General features: G+C 35.4%; 1 protein-coding gene across 4 annotated transcripts in view; it reads left to right on the top strand.

Moving 5' to 3' along the window:
• Positions 1-24,580, top strand: part of C14H11orf74 (chromosome 14 C11orf74 homolog) — a 61,730-nt gene that overhangs the window by 17,461 nt on the left and 19,689 nt on the right. For all 4 annotated transcript variants that reach the window (XM_025358181.1, XM_025358182.1, XM_025358184.1 and 1 more), the window contains exons 3-4: positions 19,725-19,879; positions 22,553-22,619. In XM_025358181.1, the coding sequence (XP_025213966.1) occupies positions 19,725-19,879; positions 22,553-22,619 (222 nt within the window). The remainder of the gene's footprint in view (positions 1-19,724; positions 19,880-22,552; positions 22,620-24,580) is intronic.

Raw genomic sequence — 24,580 nt, 5'->3', positions numbered from 1 at the left:
TTCGTTTACACTTAAACAAAAAACATAGATGTGGTGGTTTTGTTTATACTTAGTGGAGATGAAAAATGTAGGAACTAGCTAGTTAACTTTGGGACTGACTGTGAATGATCTGTTTGGACGTGATATGTAGATCAAATGAATCTTGAGAATGACTAAATTATCTTTTAGTCTATGAACCTGAGTTTAGGAGATACCTGCTTTGTTCGAGACCGATGATTTAGTTTGCGTTTTCTGGACCTAAACATAGCAGTATGAATGGCTGTGGTGGGGTGGTGGAAACAAGGGTAAAATTGGCAGAATTAATGAATTTTGGTATGCTAATGACATTTTGATAATTCATATTATTTTGGAAATCATTTGTAAGACTGACTTTATTTTTATACCCTAGAAGAATAAAAACTTTTTGCAAGGACTTTGATATATTTAGGGGGTTATAATACATTTACTTTTGTGAAAAGGGGTCTTACTCTGTTTTCAAATTCCAGTATGATTATTGCATGCTGAGAAAGAAACTGTTGTAGATGTGATAACTTCCATTTTGGGTTCAGTTTTGGGCCCCAAATTGAGCTGAAATAAATGATGATGCAGGTCCCATAAACTGCATCTTCAAGCATACTAGTTTTTTTTTTTTTTTTTTGTCTTTCAAAATATCCCTAGGCACCAGTGCACATTATAAACTAATGACCTGAAAAAATTCCTCTTAAAGCACAAAGAGTTGTGAGTGTAAAAATGTCTCTTAAATCAGTAAGTGTCCTTTTTTCCCTTGAAACATTTAAATACCTTCTGAGAAACCAGGACTTAGGGACAGGCCTAAGAGTTGAGTGATAGCCAGCAGAATTGATCAAGGTAAATGTGGTTAGTTTTGTTTAAGAAAGACATTAAAGCTGTATTTCCAAAATTCCCATTTTCCCTGCTTCTTTCCAGGCCCTTCATTTGTCTCAATGTGTTTAGTCGTTTTGTTGATATACACTGAGCCTTTTCTCTGTTAAAGTGGTTATCACCATGCATACTTATGTACATTTCTTTAGTAAGTTTAGTTTCTCAAGTTCATTACCATTTCCACTGATTGACTGTTCTGTTTATTTTTATAATAGTTATACACCAGAATGCTTATGGGATTCATTTTCTTTCCAAGAGTGTTAAAAGGGTCAGTAATCCTATTAAAAATATTTCTCTGGAAAAAATTAAATTATAGGCTTGTTGAAAGAAATTCTCATTACTGCCTCAGACTCTTGGAAAACATTTGGAAACTGTTAATATTATAGCATAATTCTCACTACAGTACATTTATGTTGATCATGTTTTGTAGTTTTTTCTCTTTTAGAGCAACTAAGTTTTTAAACCGTGGTACATGTTTGATAGTAAAGACAATGTTCTATCAAAATGTTTAAAGAGACATTAATTATTAAACGGCCAATTATGAGTGAATTCTCAGTAGTATCTTCCGTTCAGGAGGGTAAATCAAATTGTAAGATATGTATTAGAAAATTAGCATGCAGTTTTTTTTTAATAGTTGGTAAAGACATCGTTATATTGTTGACATAGTGGAGAAAGATAAGCAACTAAGTTTCAATCTTTTTTTTTTTTTTTTTTTTTTTGAGACGGAGTCTCGCTCTGTCGCCCAGGCTGGAGTGCAGTGGCCGGATCTCAGCTCACAGCAAGCTCCGCCTCCCGGGTTCCCGCCATTCTCCTGCCTCAGCCTCCCGAGTAGCTGGGACTACAGGCGCCCACAACCGCGCCCGGCTAATTTTTTGTATTTTTAGTAGAGACGAGGTTTCACCGTGGTCTTTTGTATCTCAGTTTCTCTGTGAATGTAACTAATTTATGGGAATTTCTAGAATATCTGTTTAAAAGGAAAAAAGGATTCTTTCTTCTTGCCTTTCATATTGCTATCATGTTTTCTAGGTTATAGAAACACTGATATAAATACTTACATTTGATTTTTTATTAATTCATTAATTCATTAAATCTGTGAGTGTCTTGTTATGGTCCAGATATCATTTTAGGTGCTGAAGATTAAAAAGGAAATAAAATATAGTTTGTGTTCTCAAACACTCATAATCCAGTGGTAGAGATAAATAAGCAAGCAGGAAATTAGACTAATGCATGAGAAGTATCACAGTGGAGACTGAGAGTTTATAGGAGGGCCACCTAGCCTGTGGTTGGAGGGAGGGCAATAAAGTCTAGTCATCAGAGGGGCTGCTTGAGATGAGTCTGGGATAACTACTGAACCCAAACTTGCCTTGGGCTTCAAGACATTAAGTAGAACCAGAAAAGTTTGACAGAAAAGAGCTGAAACTGAAAGATGTTAAAATGCCTACGCTAGTGATGGTTCTTTGGGTCGTGGTTGCATTGATTTTAGTACTGATATATCTCTATATCCTTTAAACAATACATCTTCAAGACGAATATGTAGCCTTGCTTTAGTAAAGTTTAGAGTTACTTCTAAACTGCTGAAAGAAAAAGGCAATTTCTTTTAATTTCCTTCCACACCAGGATTACAACATGATCCCATTTGGGAAGCATTTGCTCCCACCTTTCAGAGTGGTAATTACTGCTCATGTTGCTGTCACACAGAAATTGTATAATTAAGAAGCCAATGACTTAGAAATTGACATTAAATCTTTTCAACTCCATTTTATTACATATGGTAACTGTCAGGAGTTACAGTAGTTATTTCCAAATCTCTCTTTCTCTCTCTCTCACGTGCCTAGCATCCAGCTTTCCAAGTGATTCTAGAGTTTTTATATTGCCACATAATAACAGCTTTCTATTCACTGCCATATTTGTCTACTTTAACCTGTTTTCTTCTGTGTAGATCAAAGATTTTATTTCACATTTTGATGTGTAATTTCATTCCTCGTTTTTCTTTATGCTATTCTCATTTCACTTGCAATACTTTGTGCTTTTAGCATTTTATTGTTCTTCTAACATATCTTTGAAAAAAATTCCTGTCAACTCAACCTCCCTTTTTCTCTTCATACTTGTTAATATTTGAATTGATTTTCCTATTAGGTAGAACATTGTGTGTCTGAATGTTCAGGACAAATGGCTATGCCTGTGGCTTTATAAATTGGTGGAGGGCTGGCCTTTAATAGTTCCAAACTCTCAGGGTTTCAAAACCACTGAATAGGGTTCAGTTTTTCTCAGATTTTAATAATATTGTATAATCATAGAGAAATTAATCTATATTTACTTAATTCACATTGACTTATTTAAGGAGTGATGCCAGTGCTTTTCCAGCATTACAGATTTCATGAGTGGTGTAGTAACCGTATGATTCGTGATCATACAGGCCTGCACTGTCCACCACAGTAGCTACTAGCAACATGCAACTATTGAGTATTGGAGACATGGCTAGTGCTATCCAGAAACAGAATTTTAAATTTTAATTACCTTAAATTAATGTAAATTTAAATTAAAAAACTGGTATTCGTTTATTAGAAAACTTTAAAAGGTGTTTGGAACAACTTGGGTAGGTGAATCCATTTTTTTAAATGTAAATTTTATGAAATCTAAATACAGATCAAATATTTCTGACGAAAATTTACTCTCTGAATTGAGACATGCCATAAGCATAAACATACACTAGATTTTGGAGACTTGTATAAAAATAGAATGTAAAATATCTTAATATTTTTATACTGACTATATTTGAATAATATTTTAGAAAATTAATTTAAATAAAATAAATTATTAAAATTAACTTTACATTTTATTTGCGTATTTATTTTTTACCATGTCTACTTGAAAACATAAAACCACATATGTAAGCAGCTCTACTATAGACAAGTAGTTCTCAAATTTGGCTGAATATCAGGAAGACTTTTGTGATGACAGACTTTTATAAAAGTATACATTTCCAGGCTTTTGGCTTATTAAATGAAACTATAGCAAGGGGTCTAAAATTTTTATATTCTCTAGGCTCTCTAGGTGATTCTGATGTACCACTAGTTTTGAGAAACACTGATTTAGGCTACAGATTCTGATAATGCAGTCCGTTAAAAAGCAGGACTGTCTGTACCGCTTTAAAATACCAGATAATTGCTTAAAGTATGTTTCTTTTTAAATTATAGAGTTGGCAGAGGCTGTCTAGTGCTCTTTATTTTAGATTCACTTATGGATATATTTACTAAGTATTTGTCTCCAGTAACTTATTTAATTGCCACAATGATGCAAAGAATTAGCTATTATTCTTCCTTTTTATAGCTCAGGGAACTGAAAGTCATTGTAGATTAAATAATTTGCCTGAGTTCAGGTCAAGGATTCAAACTCCAGACATCTGACTCTCCTCTGTACAATTATACCTCTCTCGCAGAAACATCTGTGAGTGAGAGATTATTACAAAACAAGTCTAATATTACTACTGATAGCATTAAGTTCTAGGGATTAATGCTTAGCACTTCACATGTATCATCTCCATTAATCATTATAATGACCTAGTGAGTTTTTTCTTACATTTTAATTTTTATCATTTTATTATTTTTAACTTACAGATGAGGAAACCAAGGCATAAAGTTAAGTAACTTGCTGTTATGGACTGAATTGTGTGCCTCCCAAATTTACATGTTGGAGCCCTAACCCCCAACGTGGACTGTATTGGGAGATGAAGCCTTTAAAGAGATAATTAGGGTTAAATGAGGTCATAAGGGTGGACCCTAACCCAATATGACTGCTGTCCTCATAAGAAGAGATGGAGTTAGACTATGGGCCTAGTCAGTGTGATTTCAAAGCCCACACCCTGAACCACTTTGTTCTCTGCCTTCCTTAGGGCATCGGGCAGTTCTTCTCAAGACCTGGGGTCACTGCTGTGTAGATAATATATGCCAACAGGAATGGATGTGCTACCTCAAAATACACTTACCCTGTCTTCTCTAGAGTATCAACTCCATGCAGCTAGTGTCTTGTGGGTTTTCACCACTATTACACTTGTATCTAAAGCAGTGCCTGGTGGGGCAGAATGAGTAGATGCTTAAATATTGGTTGAATAAATGCAATGAAAAGAAAAGAGAATACAGAATGACAGGCGGGCAGACAGGAGGGCCTTAGAGTACAACACTGAGGAACACCCACATTTAGTGGATGGCACCGAAAGGAGAGCCTGAAAAGGAGGCTATGTAATGATGCTCAAGTTTGGATTTTGATATACTGTGTAACTGGGAACCATAGTAGAATTTTAAAACAAACAATCAAAACCCAGTAATACATGCTGCTTGTGATTTTGAAAGGTAGAGCAAAGAAGAAGTAGAGAAAACATCTGGAGTCAGGGAGACTAGCCGAGGGCTAAGCAGAAGTACATCGCTGGAGGTCTGGACTAGGGTAGTGGGGGAGAAAATGGAAAGCAAAAGGGCCTAGGAGACGCTGCCAGTGAAGGAATGACTGACAGCACTTAGTAACAGGTGACTGGCAGAGGATTAGGGAGAAGAAAGAGTCAAGGAAGAATCACAAGTATTGTGCCTGGGAGATACTGAGGCCCACAGAGGCCAAGTGACTTCTTCAAAGTTACACAGTTCTCATTTCAGGAGTCTTTTAATTTTTTTTTTTTTTCCTTATTGAGTACTCATTCTGTCAAGAGCTTAGAATCTTGGGTTGGGATTTGGTTTACACTTCTGGACTGATAAATTTTGAGTTGTCATTTCAGCCAAAAGAATATCACTAGTTATACTTGACAGCTTCTAAAAAATATAATTAAAAATGAAACCGGTGACAGCACATAAAACAACACATTTCCGAAGTTGACATATCATCTTGGTCCCCAAAGCTATTTTGAATTTGAACATTAGCAATGCATCTTTAAACTTCCATGAGGGTACAAAGAGAGGCTTTTCCCAATCTGAAGAATGAATTTAAAATCTGCTGTAGAAAAATACCACAGAGAAAAATATAGAAAGCAGCTGGCCCTCTTACCAATTTCAGAGCAGGAAAGGAATTTCAGTAGAGCATAAAAACAGCTTTCTCTCATAAAAGAAAACACAACAAGAAAAATAATCCTTGCTGTGTAGCCTTTTGCAGTTATTTTTTTGTCATGTATTAGATAGAGACCAGAGGTCTTAACATTGTTTTGATTCCCTTGCAACTGGCAGATTGCCTGTCAGAGGAAGTTGGAAACGAACTGACCAGCTTTATGCTTCCAGGTGGCACTGAAGCCACATTTTCTGTGCTGTTGTTATCAGTCATTTAATTCCCTACTGAATATTGAGTGGTGTTTTTAGTTCACAGGCCATTTGCAGTGCCTTTCTGTTTCCTTTTTAACGTTAGCCACATTAAGAAAAAAAAAGACAACTCGGGAAGCGCTTTTGCAAATGTGAATTTAACAGTAAAGAGAAGATAATTGAAAATATCACAGCAAATAGCAATAAACTTACTTTAACTGAAGACATAGGCCATGGGACATAGGCCATGGGGATAATGTCACCTCGAGAGAAATTTGCAGAAGACATAAGGACTTGCTAATAAAAGTAACTAGGCAATAAAAAAAAATTAATTAATCTTGCATCCCAAGGGAGCAAGTAAGGAAGCGGTGTTATTTTAAAGCTTTTTATTGATGTGTTTTTTAGTATTACCAAAAAGAATAAAAGGGTAAGAAAAAATGTTGATAGTTTTATATTGATCATAAATTCAGTAACTATGTGTATGTAATCTCTTTATCACAACATAACATCAAACATCACATAGAACACTGAAGGAAAAAAATATTGAATGAAGTGAACTAATTTATAGCAGAGTCTTGTGGAAGAAACAGCATCAGCAGCATTAACCTGTTTTTTTCTCTTTGGGGGAACATCTGCAAGCTGTAATTAAGCAATTTTCATTTGTTCCTGTATTTCTTTTGTCATCACTAAATCACTACACTTAGGGAACAAATTGACAAATTATGAAACACACAAAAAATTGCTGGTTCAGTTGCAGAAGGAAATTTCCCCTTTCAAATTATGACAGATTTTGAGCTGATCAAGCCATTTTGTTTTAGATATATTAGCATAAACCTTCAGCTGAAGTTGTTATAATTCATATTCATTTATTTCAACGTGAATATTTGGTCCATAGATAATCATTTGTTTTTTGTGACTGCTGTAGTTTACATGTAATTGGATAAGGAAAGAAAATGTATTTAAATGAGCATGGCATTTTGAATTATAATCATTAAATTTATTTTTGGCAGTGTTTTTAATGCATAGTATTTTGTTCCAATAAATATCTTTTCTAATATGCTTTCTCAGTGAAGACATAGGAATTAAAAATATTTATTTTTCCTACAAATAAAATAATCATTTTCTTTAATTCTTTGAAAAGAATAAAATTGTTTGATTTACTTGGAAAGATACACATCTTTTCAATTTATATATATTTGATATATTTTATATGTACATATAAATTAGAGAGTTGAACTTTTGTAGACAAATGGGATTCTAAACTTTTACAGAATGGAAGAGAACTACTAATAGCTAAATAAACTTTTAAGGTGGTCATTATCAATCTTTAAATAGCCAACTTAAACAGTATTAAGTGAGTGCATATTTGTTTTGTATGCATTTCTCTTTAACTTGAGACATTATTTTTTATTCTTTGTTGCTAAGTGTATCATTACTTGAAGGGAAAGGGTAAATTGTTCCACTTGAAACTGAGGTGATCATAAGACTGTGTCCTTTGATTCAATTGAATGGGCATGTTTCAGATCTGAATGGTTTTAGCAAAATGTTCCTTTAGCTGTGAAACAATAATATTTTCTTTGAAATGGTCAGCTAAACCCAAAGGGATACAAACAGGAAACTTTATTTTAACCAAATCTTTATATGAAAATCAAACCACAATCTGTCTAGTTTGTGATTTTTAGTGTCTTTTTTTCCCCTTAATTTGGATTCGTTCCAGAGGAGGTAGATTTAAGTGACGCCCATCAGCTCACTCTTCTTGCAGTTCATGCATCCTTAGCACAGAGAAGAATCATTAAACCATTTTCATGTGTTTTCCAGACTTGCCTTTTGCATTCGATTTTATTATATATTAACTACTATTTAGAAAACTGAGGTTGTAGGGAGTCATCTAATTCTGAGTGTTGAGTTTAGTCCCTAATTATAGTGTCAATCCAGGTCTTCTTGCTAATGTTGAGGTCATTTTGGTATTGACGGTTCCTTCTGTGTTTTAAGCATTGAGCTAGAATCTGGGAATACTCAGATGAACAAAACAGGGTCCCTACCCTAGAAAAATTCATCAGCTGATATGTGATTCCTGCTGCAATCTGCTTATAAAGGATGGTGTGATTCCCAAATGCTCTAAATGTGTGAAGGCAGAATAGCAATCTATATGTTTATAGATTGTATAGTTAGAGGTTGATTTGGTAAGGCAGTATTAACTGTTTGCCTAGTGTTGATTAACATCATATCCAGAATATTGCCATTGGTTTTGGGGTCTCAGTTTTAGATTGAATAAATACTCTATGAGTTAATAAAATAACAATAAGAATGATTAGAACAGTGAATTTTCAGACTTTTTCCTTCTTATTTTACTTTAAGCTTTATTTTTTTTGGAGGGGGGGAGTGTGGGGGGAAGGCTGTCCTGGAGTTTCCTGAAAAAAAATGAGAGAATGTGAAAGACATGTATAATTTAAGTCTCCTCTTGAATTGCTCTAATGCAACATGCCAAAGTCTGAGTCCTATATTATTACAAATGTATTCAGCAGATGTTATTCTACTTTAGAGAGTTTGAAAACTTCTAAGAAGTATTTACTTTTTTAAAAAGAAGGAAAATTACTCTCAACTTTCTCCAGTGTAGGTGAGTTAAAGAGGTTGCCTTGAGTAAATGCAACTTTGTGCAGGGAGGCGATAGGGCATGATCTTAGGGTGAAGGAAAATCTTTTAGATTGCAGATATTTAGTTTTATAAATAATTTACTATATTGCTTTTATAGTTCTCATTTTGTTATGGGCAGGGCCAGTGTAATGGGAAGGGACACTTCTATCCTTGGAGTCCGAAGACCTGGGTACTAGCCCAGGCATGTACTAATTTCTTAAGATCACAGGCCTGTCACTTACTCTGTCAATCTGTAAATCAGGGCTGATTCTGCCTGTTTGGTATGTCTCAAATGGTTGTGGTGAGAATCGGATGAAATACACATGAAAATATTTGGTAAATTTTAAAGACTTACTCATGTGTGAAGTTTTATGATGAGGGGTTCTAATTCTCTAATATGAAAGAGAAAAACATCAAGGTTAAATATGAAAGGAATCTTGAATGTAAATATAAAAAATGTAAAATATTGTCTACAGTGTTAGTTGTTTATACCCCATTTCTTAAAGTAGTTAAAACCAACTATGTGTAGTACATATTGTATTGTATACATGTACGTGGTATATTGTATGGTGTAAGAGTACAATTCAGGGGATGATCCCACACTGGCCTCTGGTGGATGGACGCAATACTATGTCTACACATAATCATCAGGCAAATGTATTTACATGGGTTGACAAAAGATAAAGTATCAGATTCTTCTTTTTAATTATCATTGTTAGATTTTACTTCATGGAATCTTTACTTGGGAATTTTACCTTATATACAAATGACCGGGAAGGTACTTATTAAAAAGCAGATTTCTAGGGATCTTGCCCCAAGATTCAGTAGTTCTACTAGTGTGCAGATCAGGAACTTGGACTTTCAGACCAGCTTTGAGAAATAGTTTCTTACTCTAAATGAAATCAGGGAGGAGTTTAGGGAGATAAATGAATTTTTCAACATTTTGTGCCCATTTTTGTATATATGATATTTTTTCTGTGAATAAGGTCTATAGCTTTCATGAAATTGTGACACTCCCCACCCCACTTAAAGCATAAGAACAATAATTTTACTTTAAATATGACATTTTTGTTGAATATCACCATTATATATTATTTAGAAAGCATTTTGACAGTTAAAAAGTATAATGGGTTGTAGGAATAATTTTACTGTGATCTTGCTGATTGCTGATACAGAGGCTAGGATATTATAGCTTACAGAATTTTAGGGTGGGCTTTAGTTCAGCACACGTTCTGTTCCAAGTCTGAAGGATTATAGTGCATGTGCCTATAGGTCAAAGCTACTCCATCACAGGGAAATGTCCTTGCTACTTCTGTCTGTTGCTGCCAGAACTGTGTTCTTTGTGAGTGTTTTGCCATTAGCAAGTGCACAGACAAGAGACTAGGGAGACCACCCAGGCTGTGGAGGCATCTCATTGCCTGTACTTTCAGGAAATGCCCCTCCAATCATTTCACTGTTTCTGGTAACTTTTCTGTTGTATATTTCATGCACAAAGGTACTTGGTAATTTTAAAGACTTACACAAGAGTAGAATTTTATGATTAGGGTAATTATTTGTGATTTAAAAGAGGGACATCAAAGTTAAATATTAAGAGAATCTTGACCTACAATAGAAAAAAATGTAAAATTATATATATGTGTGTATATCTATGTGTATATATATATTTTTCCTCCTTCTTCATTATTTCCAGGAAAAACTTTTTAAGAAGGAAGAAGATGCATGTAGGTATTCTCCCTAGATTGAGGATTAGAAACTTCGTTAGAAGAAATGCTTTTTTGCCTCTACAAATATAAGTATAGTTTTTAGTTTTTTTGTTCACAGTAGAAAAATTAGAAAATACTCAGAGGCACCAACACCCACACACCCATGCACACACTCACACCCACACACACAGCAAAACAATAAACATGCTCTTTTTATAGCCGTAGAATTTTTAGCTACTCTATGGCCAGCCAGAATAAAGATTACATCCCAGTCTTCCTTGAAGCTGGGTATGGTCATTTGACTAAGTTTGTGCCAATGAGATGTGAGGGGAATTGGTATGTGCAACTTCTGGGTCAGATCTTTAAGACACATGCACTATATTCTTTTTATCGTTTTCCTCCTGGCTGGAAATTGGGAATCATTAGAACAACTCCTTTAGACCCAGACATGGAGGCCATGTGCTTAGGATGATAGAAAACTCCAGCAGCCTGAATCCCTGGGTCATTTCATGGAACAAAGCGTACCCACCTGTCCTAAACTGTTACAGGAGAGAGAAATAAAATTCTTGTTTGAGCTGCTCTATTTTTTGTGCTTCCTTGATCTGGTAGCTGAAATCAGCCTTAGCTAATTACAGAGGAGTGAGGTATGTGCTTTATTCTTCCTTATCTTCATCCTCTTGCTTGGAACAAGGGTGTGGGGGTGTGTCATCCTGGACCATGTGGAGAAGGTTGGTGCTGTAGTCATGGCAGAGTAGAAAGATAGAAGCCTGGGTCAGATGACTGTGCAGAACAATCATATTATCCTTGGATTGTCTATATCTCTTACTGTTGCATGAGCGAGAAATAAACTTCCATTTTGTTTAAGCTGTTGTTACTTTAGGTGTCTTTTTTATGTAGGCAAACTTATATGCAGTTAACTAATAAAGCCATAGTCTATTGTCCTATAGATAAACCATGGTTGTATGCATCCTTTTTGAATTTTTCTGTTTATTAATATGTATATATGTATTCAGTTATTAGTTAAGAACATGGAAGTTGGAGACAACCAAGATTTGAATCTAAACTCTTACTTTCTAACTAGATGGTCTTGGGAAACTTACTTAACATTTCTGAGCTTCAGTTTTATCATATGTAAAATAGATATAATAACTTTTACCTCATTGTTATTAGGATTAAATAAAAATATATAAAATGCACATAAATATATTTATTTATTTATATTTATAGTACCTGAATTATTGTAAGGGCTCAACCTAATATTTTCATTCATTTATATATTCAGCAAATTTATTATAATTATTTTATAAAAGTGGGCTTGTACTACACATAGTTTTTGTATCTTGCTTTTTTCCCCTCACCACTCTACAGATAAGAAGTAACTTGCTTTTTAATGTAACATTATATTATGAACACCTCATAGCAATAAATATTATTTACCAGTGTTTTGATGACTTCCTGATATTCAGTTGCATGGATATTTGTTTAGCCATTCTCTTTTTGTTGGAGATTTGAATTATTTCTAATTTTTGTCTATTACAAATGATGCTGCATTGCACACCCTCATTCATTTGGTAAATGTTTGTTGAATATCTACTATGTGCTAAATGTTACTTACAGAAGTGAACAAAAGACACAAAGATCATTGCCTTCAGAGAAATTGTATTCTAGAAGGGGGAAACTGAAATTTGTGTTCTAGAAAGGGGGAAAACAACCAGAGCATGGTATAGGGAATCATGAGTGCTGGCAGGAGGATGTAGGGTTGCAGTTTTATATAGGATGATCTGGGAAGGTAAAATTTGAATAAAGCTGGAATGAGGTGAGTCTGCAGATATTTGAGGCCCAGGGAACAGCGAGTGCAGAGGCCAGGTCATAGCAGCACCTTCCCAGCTGAGGACCAGCAAGGAGGCCAGTGCGACTGGAGTTGCATGAGCAAAGGTGAAAGGAGTGGAAGCTGAGGTTAGAGGGCATGGAGGTAGGGAAAGATGGGGCATGGATAGGTTTGTAGGTCCTTGCAAGGGTTCTGGCCTTTATTTATTGATTGATTTTGGTACCAGCATTTTTGTACCCTTCTTATTTATGGCCTTTAGATACATTTTCAGCCATGGAAATGCTGGTTCAAAGATCTGCAAAAACATATGTCCTCAATTAAATAAAAATGTTCAAGGGAATAAATCAGACATTTTTGGCTTTGCAGTGAAATCTTCACCCACGTACTTAATCATTTCCTTTGATACATTCTTAAACATGGAAATGTGAGCTGAAAGATATGTAAAATGTTGTGTCTTTGAATGAGTAAAAATTTTAAGGGACTAGATGATATGTTTCTTATAGGCAGAGGCCATGTCATATCATTTTCTTAACTCCTCTTCCAGCCTAGCAGAGTGTTAAGCACATGGTGAACTCTCAGTGTAGAACTTCCTGGTTGAAGGGCTGAATATCAATCTATGTTTCAGTCTTAATTCTTACCCATCCTTTAGAGTGGAGAATGAATATTTTACTTTACAGAAACTGTGAGTAAGTTCCTGATGGTGAGATCCCTGCTCCTCTTAGGGATACATTTTAGTGGGAACAGGCAATGAACAATTTAGGAAGGTAATTTCAGATTATTTCATATAAATTTGAAGAAAACAGGCCATGTGATACAGAGTGGCCTGATCCTATGACTCTGATGGTACGGTGGAGATAAGGTGATTAAAGAATTATAGCCTCAATGAGCATCAGCATTTCTTCCATTGGGTGTGGAGGGAAGTTAAACTGCATAGTTACCCTGTGGTTTTATTTTGTCATATGGGACAGCATGGAATTGGATTAGTGATGACAGTCCTTAGGTCAAACTCAGTATCATCATTAAGGGGGTATAAAATGTGGAAACACTCCAAATTTTCATCAACTAGTGAGTGGAAAAATAAGACTTGGTACTATTTATACAATGGACTATTTGACAATAAGGGAAGTACTAATACACTCCAACAGACCAACTTCAGTAATGTTACGCTAAGGGAAAGAAGCCTGGCACAAAAGACCACATATCATAAGATTCCATTGATACAGAATGTCTAGAAGAGACAAATACATAGCAACACAGAGTAGATTAGTGGTTGCCTGTGGTTGAGAGTAGGAATGGGGAGTGACTGCAAATGGGCTCCAGGCACCTTTTTGGGGTGATGGAATGACCTAAAAATGGAATCGTGGTGATGGTGGTACAACTTTGTATACTTCCTAAAAATCATTGAATTGTACACTTAAAATGAGCGAGTTTTGTGGTGTGTAAATTATACCCAGTAAAGCTGTGGGGAAGTGGGGGTATTGTTCGTGGATACTTAGATCCTTCCTGGGTTCTTCACCAGATAAGCATGTGTCCTTGTGATTCTGGGTTTAGCTCAAGAAGTAGGAGGATCCTACTTGTTTGTAAATATTACCTATTAAGAAAATAAATCAATTATGCATAGACTTGTAAGTTTAGCATAGAAAAGGGTTGTGGTGCAAAAAGAAACAAACTTGGATGTAACAGATTCTCCTTTGTGCTGACATTGTCACCAGCAGCTGTTGCTCTGTTAGGAATTCTGGAGCTGTGGGAGGCTATGCTCAAATATGCTGCATCTGTTCCCAGTGTGGGCCACCTCTTTTGTGGTCTTGACTAAGTCAGTTGGGAAGGTAAGCTCATTTTATGGGATGGGTGTGTGTGGCCTCTTAGCACCAAACTGTTATCTACTTGACAGGTTGCCGTCATGCTGTTATTTGCACCCACCATCACAGAGATTGTTTAAAAAAAAGTTATCAAGGGCATGCCAAATTATATGTAAAAGTATAGTACAGATTGCAGTGGAAAGATAACGTGATGATTCTGTGATATCTGGAGAGAGGACACATAATCAGTTGGAGATAGTGCCTTCATTTTTGTTCTAAAAACAAAAGAGAACTCACTTGCGAACTCTGTTTTTTTTTTTTCTAAATCTCTTCTGTTCCCACCACTGCCACCATAGCTGAAGCTCCCTTTCTCACCTGGGTTACTATGGTAGCTCCACTTTCTTGTCTCTAGTACCTGAACCACTTTGATCCATTCTGTCTGTTTGTCTTCTTAGAGTACAGCTCTAATTGTGACTCCCCAGGATGTAGGTCAAGCACAGTTTTTGTCAGGCCCTCCAAATATACCCCATCCATGTGTCCCCAAATCTTCCTGGAATAATTGGCGATTCTTCCTCAGGCCTTGTGCGTTCCCACATTGAGGGCCTTGCTCAGGGAATTTTCCCTGTGTAAAATGACCTCTTCACAGTGCTCACCTGTTGAAATTTTAGCTGTCTTTCAAAGCCCAGCTCAGATGCCTTAGTCCTATGTGAAGCCTTTTGTGATTCTCCCAAACCAATTATGATTTTACCATTCTTTGTCTTTGTACCTCCCTTATATCATCTGCCATCGGTGCCTTCTATTTTGGTGGTTTGCATATATGGCTTACCTTCCTAGTTTGTAAACTCTGTAAGGACAACAAGGACTGAGTGTTAACCATCTTTGTCACCTTGCACATAGTTGATGACCAGAATATAACTTTTGGATTGAATGAGCTCCGTAACTCAGCCACCACACAGAATTTTTTTCTGTCTGAAAATAAGCTTTCAGAAACATTACACTCTCTTCATATTTTTCTCTCTGTAAGTGCCTAACACTGGACATTTCAAAAATTTCAAATTACTGCTATTGTGTCGCTCATCTGGGGCTTTTCACACACATTTTTCTAGGCCGGGGTTGTGCATTTGTGCCTTGGCAGGTTGATGGCTATGACTGTGAATAATGAGTCAATTATCATCCAGCCTCGGGGAAAGCACAGTTATTCCTGACTGGCCAGACTGAGGTAATCCTCTCCTCCCCGTGCCCTTTCAAATGAGGAACATAAAACAGTTGGAATTCAGAGCACTGCAAAGGGAATTTAGACAAAGCATTTGTCAGCCGAATTTAGCTTCTTTGGATTTATTCTGATTTATGATTGATTGGTTTTTAAATTGCTTATTTAGTTCTAACGACTGTCACTCCAGGGGAGGCCAGATACCAAGGAGCATGAGATCAAGAAGCAGTGGAGTGAAGTAGCTTGGCTGGACAAATCAAGAGCAAATATTATTGTCCAGAGAAACATTGCTCTAGGCAAGGAGTATAATGCAAAAATCACGCCCTGACTTTCAGAGTACCCAACCTTGTTATCAGCATGATTGCTTATCCCCTATTCTCTTTGCAGAAGGCTTTTTGCAATTGCCTAGTGTTGCACAGAATTGTCCCCTCATGAATTTTTCTTTCCTTCTAGCAATATATTGAATATCTCCTCTCAACTGAGAACATGCTCTTGATTTATATTGCTATTGACCAGAGTGTGGAAGAACAGACACTCCGAGCTTGCTGGCAGATTTGGTTGTGAATTCTAATGTTGGTTGTGCTGATCTGTGAAAATTCTCCTGCAAGTGTGATAATGCTCCTCATTGCATGGGCACTAGTCTGGCTTTTTTACAGATTAATTTGAATTTTTAAAAAAGTTTCTTTTGAAATTAAGTTGTTTAAAAAATCACTTTTATCTGGAAGATATATAATCAATATGTGGTTAGTGTTTAATTTATCAAGACATCAAAAGTTTCAACCTTTTCAAGGTGTGTAACCTTTTTCTTTGGTCTGAAATTAGACCCTATAGGTGTAGTGGGGGCCTTGTAAGGGAGATCTGTTGGAAGCTTGTCTGTTTGGTATCAAAAGGAAATTGAAATTCCATTGCTTCAGAATAATGAAACCTCGAAAAACCTTTAGAAAAAAAACTTTTGTCTCATCTGTATTGAAGTTTTGACTCAGAAATGCCCAAAGAAACGCTTTTTCAGGTCTCAATAACCTACTTGTTCTCTGAAATATTGCTGTTAGATTTCTAAACCGTATTATGTCTGACATTTATTTCAAAGCAAGAAACATTAGGGATAAGATGAAAGGGTGGAAGAGGACCCTGATGAAAAACAGAAACAGAAGAAGATGAGTCGAACACTTGGGTGGCACTTTTGGATTGCACCAGGATGGCTATAGGAAGCGGCATCTGGCTCTCTAATCAGGCTTTCAGCCACTTCGGATTCTGGGCTGTGCCGGCATCTGCCATTTTGACATTATCATATTGAAAAATAACTTTTTTTCCCTTTCTTATTGTGCCAAGATATTTATTATTTGCTGGATTTTAAAAACAACGATAAAAACCTTTAGAAGGAGCACGTCTGGGTCTTAGGAGGGATATAGCATATGTTCTTGTGAAACCAATTTTGAAGTTTAGAAAGGAGCCGTAAACTGTAGCTTTTGTCAGAGAGCGAACAAGTTCTTTTCTACATCATCCAGTCTTTTAAAAATGAAAACTTTGTGTTTGTAAAAGGAGAATTTTTAAAAGAGTGAAAGAACTTTTGTTAGATCTGAGATCCCAATAATAGTCCAACATCAGGATCAGAAGCCGAGACTTCATTATATTTTGTTCTTTATTTCAGAGGAGTTTCATCTGGTTACCTGTCACATAACCTGGGTGTTTTACTGGAAATAGTAGAGAGTACACTGAGTGATTGTGAGAACAAATAGAACTCGTCCTTGTAGAACATCTTTGATTTTCAGACATTGCTGTGCTTTTCAAGTATTTAAGTCAATAGATTATTACAATAGTGTTGTGCTGGGTACATAGTATTTTCTTAGTAATTACTAGATTTAGGTTATACTTGACTTAAAGGATGAGCAGGGAAAATGAAAACTGTTTCACCTTTTATTAGAATAGGGCACTAAGGCATGGCAGTAGCCACAGGAAGTCTGCTTTCCTTTCAACATTGATGAAGTTTGAGGAACCCTTTCATCCCTCAGTTAACTCCTATTTCCAAGTGTCTATGTGCCTATCTTGCTTTACTATGCTACCAATGCTTTTTTCCCTAGGACTGATTCAGGACATCTCTGTGGCTGTAAAAGTGGAAGAAGTCAGGGAGACTAAGGCCTAAGACCATTTCTTCCTCATTTATCTCATCTTGTATAGGGCTGGTTACTCCAGCATATTCTTAGCAACCCTCCCCACACTTTGCTCAGCACCCCCCAGCCCTCCACCCACAGAAGCCAAGGTTGGGTGCTTCACACCAGAATTTCCAAGGATTTGTTGAGGCAAAAGGCAGGGGCCACCTCTCCTGCTAGTAGCTAGTTCAAAGTCACTGGTGCTGGTGCAGTAGGCAGTAGTAGAGAGCTGGCCTGAGCTGGTGTTATTTATGGATATGAGCTTTTTAAAGAGAGTGTGATGCATTTCATATTTGTGTTTTCCCTCTCTGGCTTATTAATTATGTATTATAGATTAGGTCACCTTATCTCTGCTTCCTATCAGTATATCTGTGTTATGTCCTAAACATATCCTCACAAGTCTTAATTCTACCAATGATAGGGTATTCAGAAGCAAACAAATGATGTTAATTGGATTTGTACCAGGCTGTGATCATTACAACAACATGAATCTCACTGATTTTGATGCCATGCACTGACAGGTCAAGGGAAACAAACATGGGCATTGTGCTGGGTTAGGCTATCTGTAACCCCTTCAGTTAGGGATGTTCCTAAGGAACTCACAGATAAAACAATTGCTGGGTCTCTGGAACATTTTTATAGTAGAGGCTAGGAAGGGGATGGAGTAGGATTGCCCAGTCCAACAATGGCTTGATTTCTGCCACTTGACTTCTTTTGAATTCCTTTATCACTCTTTTAGTGATCATTGACGTGGGTTCCTATACTTGCTATTGTCAGAAGAAGCAAGTTTCAGTTTTGGAATGTACCCTGCACCCTTAGTTCTTCTTTGACTATTGTAAGCCATTTTTCTTTGTCTCCTTTCTGGCTCCCCGCCACCCCCTGCCCTTTCTGCTTCTTTTTTCTTCTATTCTCTAAAGACCTTTTCTTTTCATTTGCTGCACTAACGCAGGTAGCAAGGCACAGTGGTTAGAAGGATAGATTCTAGAGTCAGAAGGCAGTGTTCAGATCCCCACTCTGCTGCTTAACCATCTGTATAGCCTTGAGTGAGTTACTCTTTCTCTGCAGGCCTTAGTTCTCTAATCTGTAAAATGAGGATAGTAACAGTGTCTACTTTTAGTGGTATTCTGAGGATTAAATGAAATGATTCATGAGATGCTTTTGAGCAGGGAAAACAGAAACTGTTTCACCTTTTATTAGAATAGGGTGAGTGCCAGACACTCAATGAATGTTAACCTTGATTATTAATTTTAATATTACTATTAATATTAAAAATAATGTTATGGCTTAAACTATTACCTCAGTGTAATTGATGACCAGATATTTACCTCCTGTGAAATCTCTCCCAGATTTTAACCTACATTTGCAGCTGCTGTTCGGTCATTTCCACTACAGTTTCAACTGGCACTTCAAATGCCACATGGCCAAAGCTAGATTCATTATCTTTTACCAAAATTATTTCATTTTCCCCCACATTTCTTTTAATAGCATCATGATATAATTGTCTTCGTCTCTTAATTTAGGATTACTCTTAGATGCTCTCCTCAGCCTAAGTAGATAATCATGAATGTACATAGATTTAGTACAAATATATTCATGTTTATAATTTTAAACAGTCAAGAATAAGGAATTGGTTAAATAAACTATCTTACATTTATATAAAGGAGTTCTTGATAACTATTAAAATTACATGGAATATTCAATAACCTGAAAAGAGATACTGCTGGCAAGTTGAGTTGTGTACAGTATGATTGAATTTGGATTTTTAGAAGTGCATGGATACATAAAAAATTTTAGATAGCCACTGAAAAAACTTTGTTATGGCCTTTCTGGCTTGTAGGATTATGAGTGATTTTCATATTTTACTTTTTTCCCTCACAAGGTTTCTAAAATCATCCATAAATTGCTTTCATATAAAGAAAAAATCCCTCAAATTTAGAAATAGATGGGATAGGTCATGTCTAAGAGTCTTGCAAATACTGTATTTTACTAACTTTTTAACATTGCCCAAGAACAGTGCTAGATATGTAATAGGCACTCAGTAAATATATGTTGAGTGACATAATGTTATCTTTCTATCCAATTTTAGAAATCAGTTTTAACAGTTCAGAGTGCTTAATGCCTTAAGGGTTCAGTTTGTAGAATTCTTTGAAAAGTATTCTTTTTTGTTGCAAGGAACTTTCTCAATATACACAAAATAAACCAGACTGGGTGTTGTGGATGTTTTCTAATAGTGCATAACTTCTTATTTCAGAGGATCTTGTGTCCGAAAGGGGAGTGTTTGGAACTGATTCTTCAGAAAACATTTTTACCTCAGCAAAAGTTACTCATAAAAATGAAGCAAATAACTGCCATCTTAGAAATAAAACCATCTTTCTTCGTACTTCATCACAGTGTTTGGAAGAACAGGTAATGCCAACATAGTACATTTATAGAAACAATCTGAGAAGAAAAGAATTCTTCATGAATCAAAAAAAAAAAAAAAAAAAAAAGAGAGAGACCCTACTAAACACTAGATAGTTGTTAGATCTGTAACTCCTAATTCTAGAAGGAGTACCATTGGGGCACTTTATTGAAGGTCATCATTACATGTATTTCATGATTTTGACAGCTATTGTTTATGATGATAATCGGTTATCCCCAAGTTTTATTAAAAAGTTCTTAAGGATCTGCCATCTATAAATTATTGAAATTATTTCTTTTAGCTTATCTTCTTCTAGTTGAGACAAAGGAGTTCCTTTCTATAATTACCTGTGTAAAATGGGGCTTTCTTTCACCTCTCCTAGATTCATCTCTTTCAAACTCAAGGTGGAATCGGTTATTTTGTTTTTCTCTAAGATTTGGTCAATAAATGTTAGATACTCTTTTTCTAATCTTGAAGACTTTATAGACTCTTCACATTCTCCTCAGCTATAGTTTTTAATTATCAAGGAATTATAGTGGAAACTGTTCTGCTTTTTAAGCCATTTAAGTTTCTAATATCTGCTTCGTCATGGCTTCCTTGCAATATTGTAGACAGAATTGTATATTGTGTTCTTTTTTTTTTTTTTTTTTTTTTTTTACAAGGGAACAAAAATCTCTGTGCTAGAAATATGTTTTTATACAGCAGATGCCTATAATTCTTTATTTCCAGAACTTGCTTCCAGAGAGATAATTGTGGGATATGAACTTTTTTCACTCTTTACTGGCAATGACTGACCATTGGGATTATATTATATAGAGAGTCTTTAACCAGCATGTGAGAAAAAAAATGGTTGAATGACATTGTTTTCTAATAACTTGAAAATGTTGTGTTAGCATTCTCCGATTTGTTCATCAGAGGTTCATTGGGATGGGATAGGAGTGGGAAGTATTCCTGTTTTACTCATGAGAAGACTGAGGTTAAGTAGTCTATTGTAGGTTACACTGTGGATGAGTCTATAGGACAGAAGTAGAATCAGAGCTCCTGAAACCTATTCCCTGACCTCTGCTATGGCTTACTGAATTTGGTCTGTTATGCTTAGCTAATTAACAAAAATAGGAAGGGGAATTTTGTCATCTGAAGGGCTACAAGATCAGCTTCTTTATTTTCAGTTGTTTCATTTTTCCATCAATGTGACAGATGAAGGCCAAAAAGTATTTTTTCAGATAGTGATGGATGAAGGCCAAAAAGTTGGCAGTTCTTTTCAAGGTGATCTGAATTGGGCAGAAAAGGTGAAGGTAAGGCATGATTCAATTTTCTTGGCAAAAACCAAAAACATAACAAACAAACTAAAAACACAGGACTCATTTACTGTCCCTTATACAAAGTTGAAGAATTCAGCAGATTTTGTCCCTGCAAGTTTTTTTTTTGTTTGTTTTTATTCATTGGTGTTTGAATATCTTAAACTATTCTTGGTCAGCTGGGTTCTGGATCTTTTTTCCTTAGAGCTTAATAAATGAAAGGGGTGCTTTGATATAGCAACACGACTCTAGTCCCCCTTAGCACACACCACTAAGTAAATAACAATATAATATAAGAGAATTTCAAAATTTAGTAGTGAAACCATTATATGGAAGATAAATTTTTGCCTTCTCTTGGATGCCAGATAATAACTGCAGGTATGTACTTAAAAGCAATGGAAGTACCATTTAAAATTCCTATGTAATAGCTCTGGTCTCACAGGTAGAGCTGAGGGAAGAAAGACCCAGCCTGTCTTTTGAATTACAATTATGAAATGTAAATTTGTAATTTTATGGTATTTTGTTATGCACATGTTTAGGTCATGAGCATAAAAGGCATTGCCACCTTATTCCTTTACTCGGTCTCATTCGTGCCAGTGGTGAGATCATTTTCTTATTTACACTCTTTGATATATTCACTTGAGATGAATTAGTTCCTGTCTAAATCTTACCATTTTGTTAATCTAAAATGTCTCATTGTCAGCTTGCAGTGGAAAGCAGTATTCCATGTGGAATAGTTTTTCATTGAAATGCTGCTATTGTGTCTGTAAAGGTCATTTGCCCTGCTTTTTACCTTTGAAGTAATTTTCAGTTTTATTTGCTCGAAAGAGAAAACACTTGAGTTTTTGCCCTGCTCACCTCTCTTGTGATTTTGTTTTGCATGAACTTTTCTCTCCTATTTTCTTTAGTTTCTTCTCTCTGGCTCTTCAGAGTGCTGTAAGAAAGCCTGCTGTTATGACAGTAGCCAGAGCCATCACCACCATTTGCTTGAGAGGCAAAAGCAATAAAATGAAAACAAAACCCAGAAACACTGTTTTTGATTGTCATGGTGGTGGTATATATTCTGGGATAGAATCTGGAACAAAGTCCCTTTTTAAAAAGTCTCAGACTACTTTTTTCCCTTTCAATGCAGAGGTCTGACTATGGTGCCATTTTGGCCTGCCAAAATCCAGGTCAGCTTTCAAATTTACTACTTCTTTCAGATGTCTCTTGGGCAAGCACAGTTAACACAAAAGCCTTGAGCTGGGACTCAAGAGTTAATGAGAAAAGTGGATTCAGCTGCTCAGTTAGGTGTTGTGGAAGTGAATTCATTGACTTTTCATTGCAGTTTTTCTTTAGGTCTATTCTGCTTAAAAATGATGTTAATTCTTTTTTTTCTAGGTAAACAATTTCCTAGATTTAGAAGATTTGGACATGGATGAAGAGATTAAACCCCAAATGAGTGAGGGTATGCTTTCTATTTCCTTTCTATACTACCTGACCTCTTTCTAGAAACTACAAATAAGGCTTTAGACAGCTTTCCTGTTTTTGGCAATTCTTACCTCCACCTCTCCTAAGATAGGAAAAACTAAAGTTGTGAGCTATTTTTTTCAATAACAAAAATTTCAGCTGAAAGGTCAAAGCTTTTTGAAGATTGTGAAACCTTTGGTCTTAAATGAAATAAAGGTGTGCCCTCCCGCTAACAATTCATCACAGGATTGATTCTTAGGTAATTGTCTCAAGTGGAGCCATTGTAAGTCAACTCTTTATTTCTTAGAAGTACAGTCTTGTAAACAGATTATTTTTGAGGGACGTATGAAATACCTATTGATCATAAAAATCATAAAAATATCAGAATTGGTCACAAAAATAAGGCTGTTTTGCCTGGTATTAAAGGTTACTGAGGTTGAACCAAGTTTCAGTGGACTTGAATGAACTAATGTCAAGACCGTCCCACATGTAGAATAACATGCAAAGCCTAGACAGAAAATCTACACATGCTTCAGTGAGCTAGTCGAAAGAAAATAAAAGAAAATCCATTTTTTTGCTTTTAAAAATATTTATTATGTAAATTAAACTCTTAATACTAAAGATATATTGTAAATGTTTCTTCTGAGGCATTTTTCCACATGGGCTGGATTGAAAAAGACTTCATGCTAGTCTGTTGATGTTTATTTAGAGGAAAACTTTTTTCTTTCTAGTTAACATTTCTGGATAGGCATAGATATTCTTTGTTTCTCAAAGGACGTTTGAAATATGTTCAAAATCAGGAGGTTTTTTTTTTTTTTTTTTGAAAACACTCATTCCTGATTTAATATACAAGAATATATCAAATTAATGCCTAATTTTACGGAAGGAGCAGTTTCCATGGAGGTTTGGTTGTCGATGTTTAACTATTGTTTACTGTCTTTAGGTAGTCATAAACATGATTTATGGTCATTAGTGTTGGAGGGATGGCTTATTTATAATCAGACAGAAGTTAAAGTGACTGGGTAAAGTTGGTTTGGGGATGGTGACTATCTATACGTTGGTTGTATAAACCTCTACTCTAGCTTCTTCAGCTGCTTGAATTTGAGAGGCTTTGGTAACTGGAAGCAATGAATATTTTTATTGTTTTCAAACATCACACTACTCCGTGAAGGGATTGCTTCTCAAGCACACTATTAACCAGTAGATGTTGCAGATTCTTTAATTACTTACTTGGTTTAAGTGAAATCAGAGGTCTAGAGGGATCACATCCTCTAGGGAGAGGTTCTCTAACTTTAATATGCTGAGTGGCTCTGAATTTCTATAAGAGCAGCATAGGGACTCCAGTTGGATTAGAAGGGAGAGCTAAGGACTTGTCAGGAAGCTACATTTGTAGAGGAAGCACACTGTTTTGGGTTTTGGGTGATTTGGGAGAGGGAACCTTGTTAAAAATGCAGATTTCTGGATCTCCCTCCCAATAGAGAATCTAATTCAGAAGGTCTTTGATGGCATCTGGTGATCTGCATTTTAACCAACACCCCAGATTGCCAGTTAATATTCTATATTATTAATATAATTAACATTTTATATTATAATATAATAATATTAATTAATATAATTATATATATACTGGTATATCTATATACTATATATACTAGTGTATATATAATTAATATAATAATATTAATATTATATTATATAATATATAAATAATATTAATATTATTATAATACACAATATTGATATTATATTTATATTAATTAATATTGATATTAATACACTATTAATATTAATCAACATCAATATCAATATATTAATATTAATTTTGATATATTAATATGTTGCATATAATAATATATACTAATATATAATAATGCATAATAATAAATAATATTATTTATTATTATTCTTTAAGTTCTAGGGTACATGTGCACAACGTGCAGGTTTGTTATATATGTATAC

This window comes from Theropithecus gelada, chromosome 14, assembly GCF_003255815.1.
Source record: "Theropithecus gelada isolate Dixy chromosome 14, Tgel_1.0, whole genome shotgun sequence".
Classification (NCBI taxonomy): domain Eukaryota; kingdom Metazoa; phylum Chordata; class Mammalia; order Primates; family Cercopithecidae; genus Theropithecus; species Theropithecus gelada.
This window is presented reverse-complemented; position numbering and strand designations above follow the sequence as displayed.